This window comes from Emiliania huxleyi (genome assembly GCF_000372725.1).
Source record: "Emiliania huxleyi CCMP1516 unplaced genomic scaffold EMIHUscaffold_5348, whole genome shotgun sequence".
NCBI classification, from domain to species: domain Eukaryota; phylum Haptophyta; order Isochrysidales; family Noelaerhabdaceae; genus Emiliania; species Emiliania huxleyi.
This window is the reverse complement of record NW_005197984.1, coordinates 1-1,587: the sequence shown is the minus strand read 5'-3', so window position 1 is coordinate 1,587 and position 1,587 is coordinate 1. Positions and strand designations below refer to the sequence as shown.

Sequence of the window (1,587 nt, the reverse complement as noted above, 5' to 3'; positions counted from 1 at the left end):
TAAACTTCTTGGCGTCCGGGATGGCGGCGTACGAAGTCGAGACGCGCATCATGACTGCGGTGCGGCGGTGCGGCAGCGGTGAGATGGCGAGGGAAGGAAGCGCTGCGGCGGCGGCGGCGCGGGCGTCACCATAGTCACAGACGAAGTAGCTGCTGAAGACCACGTAGCCGCCGACCAGGAAGACTGCGAGGTGGCCGCTGGCGCTGAGCACGTACGCCTCGAGAAAGGCGGTCGCGGAGGCGGAGAAGCAGCAGATGGCAGCCATGAACCAGAGCGAGGGCTGCAGGTTGAGCTCGCCGCCGCTGTACCCCGGAGCCCGGCACTTCTGGACGAGAGGCGGCTCGTCGACCGGGTAGGGCAGGGAGTCGCGAGATGAGGTCCGAAGCTCGTCGAGGCGCTGCTTCGAGCAAATGCGCTGCATATGGCTGGTGGCGCTTGAGGACTGGTGAGGAGGAACAGCCAGAGCCTTTGACGCGTCCCAGCGAAGCTTCTTGATTACACTCGCCCGCCCCGCCACCACCGCCCCCCCCCCCTTCAGGCAAGCTCATTCACAATATACTCCCGATTCGTGTGATTAACGACCGAGATACGCTGGCTGCTTCTGGTTCTGCCGCCCTAGCCAATTCTTGGTGGTCCAAGTCACCTCGTCGTTCGAGGTACTGGGCCCGCGTCAGCTTGTACGTAAGAGCCACATACTGAAGGGGAGAGAAAGAACAGAAAGAACACCGGCTTTCGACGTGCGTCCCTGTACACAATGAGCCGATCGGCGCTCGCTCTGCCGCTGGGCGCCGCGCTCCTCGCGGCGGCCCTTCTCGTTGCCATCCGCGCCTGCTCGCGCAAGCGGCGTTGCTCGCTGAGGATCGCGTCCTATGCTCTTTGTTGCTGTCTGCCTTGTCAACGGCGTCCTTGCTTACGTCGACTTCTTCGCCAAGAAAGAGGGTGTGGGGTTCAACGCTGCCTTTGCCGCCGCTCCCGTGGCGGAGCCTCAGGGGGAGACGGAGCTGGCGGAAGTCGACCAGGCGTAGAGGCATACGCTAGCGCGATGCAGAGCATAACTCGATGCCGGCCGTCGGTTCCTAACCCTCACGCATCACAGACAGTACACACAGAGCCGCACCCGCAGCTCCAATTTCTTGTGGATTTGCATGGAGTGCAGTAGCTTCAGCGCAATTTCTTTTTTCGATACACGCAGTACTGCTGTTCACACGTTTCGATGCACGTACGTTAGACCGCGTGTGCAGCATGCGGGGTGCGACACCGACACGCGTCCACAGACGATCACAGCGAGCAGAGGGCCGAGCTACCGAACAACTCTACTCTACTCCAGTACTCGGATGCGCAACAACTCGTCTACCGCGCTGGCTGGCCGCGCGGCCCTTCCGTCGCGTCGTCCTCCCTCGTCCGGCACCTCTCAAGGTATGTCCGCTCCGCCACGCCGGCGCCCTCGTAGTGGGCGGGCCGCGCAGGGAGCTCGACGCCGTCGAGCTCGAAGTAGACCTCGGCGCGTCGAGACTCGTAGCATCCCGACGCCCAGAGCGCCCGCTCGGCGACGCGCTTGCCCCAGCCGTGGAGGCTGACCCGCTCCAT

General features: G+C 63.5%; 1 protein-coding gene across 1 annotated transcript; it reads right to left on the bottom strand.

Annotated features, from left to right (window-relative positions):
• Positions 1–5: 5 nt before the first annotated feature.
• Positions 6–1,587, bottom strand: EMIHUDRAFT_124454 (hypothetical protein; the record flags this gene model as incomplete). The annotated part of the gene is made up of 2 exons (XM_005765754.1): positions 6–425; positions 1,409–1,587. Coding segments are annotated over 2 exons (599 nt in total), but the record flags the coding sequence as incomplete, so codon positions are not given.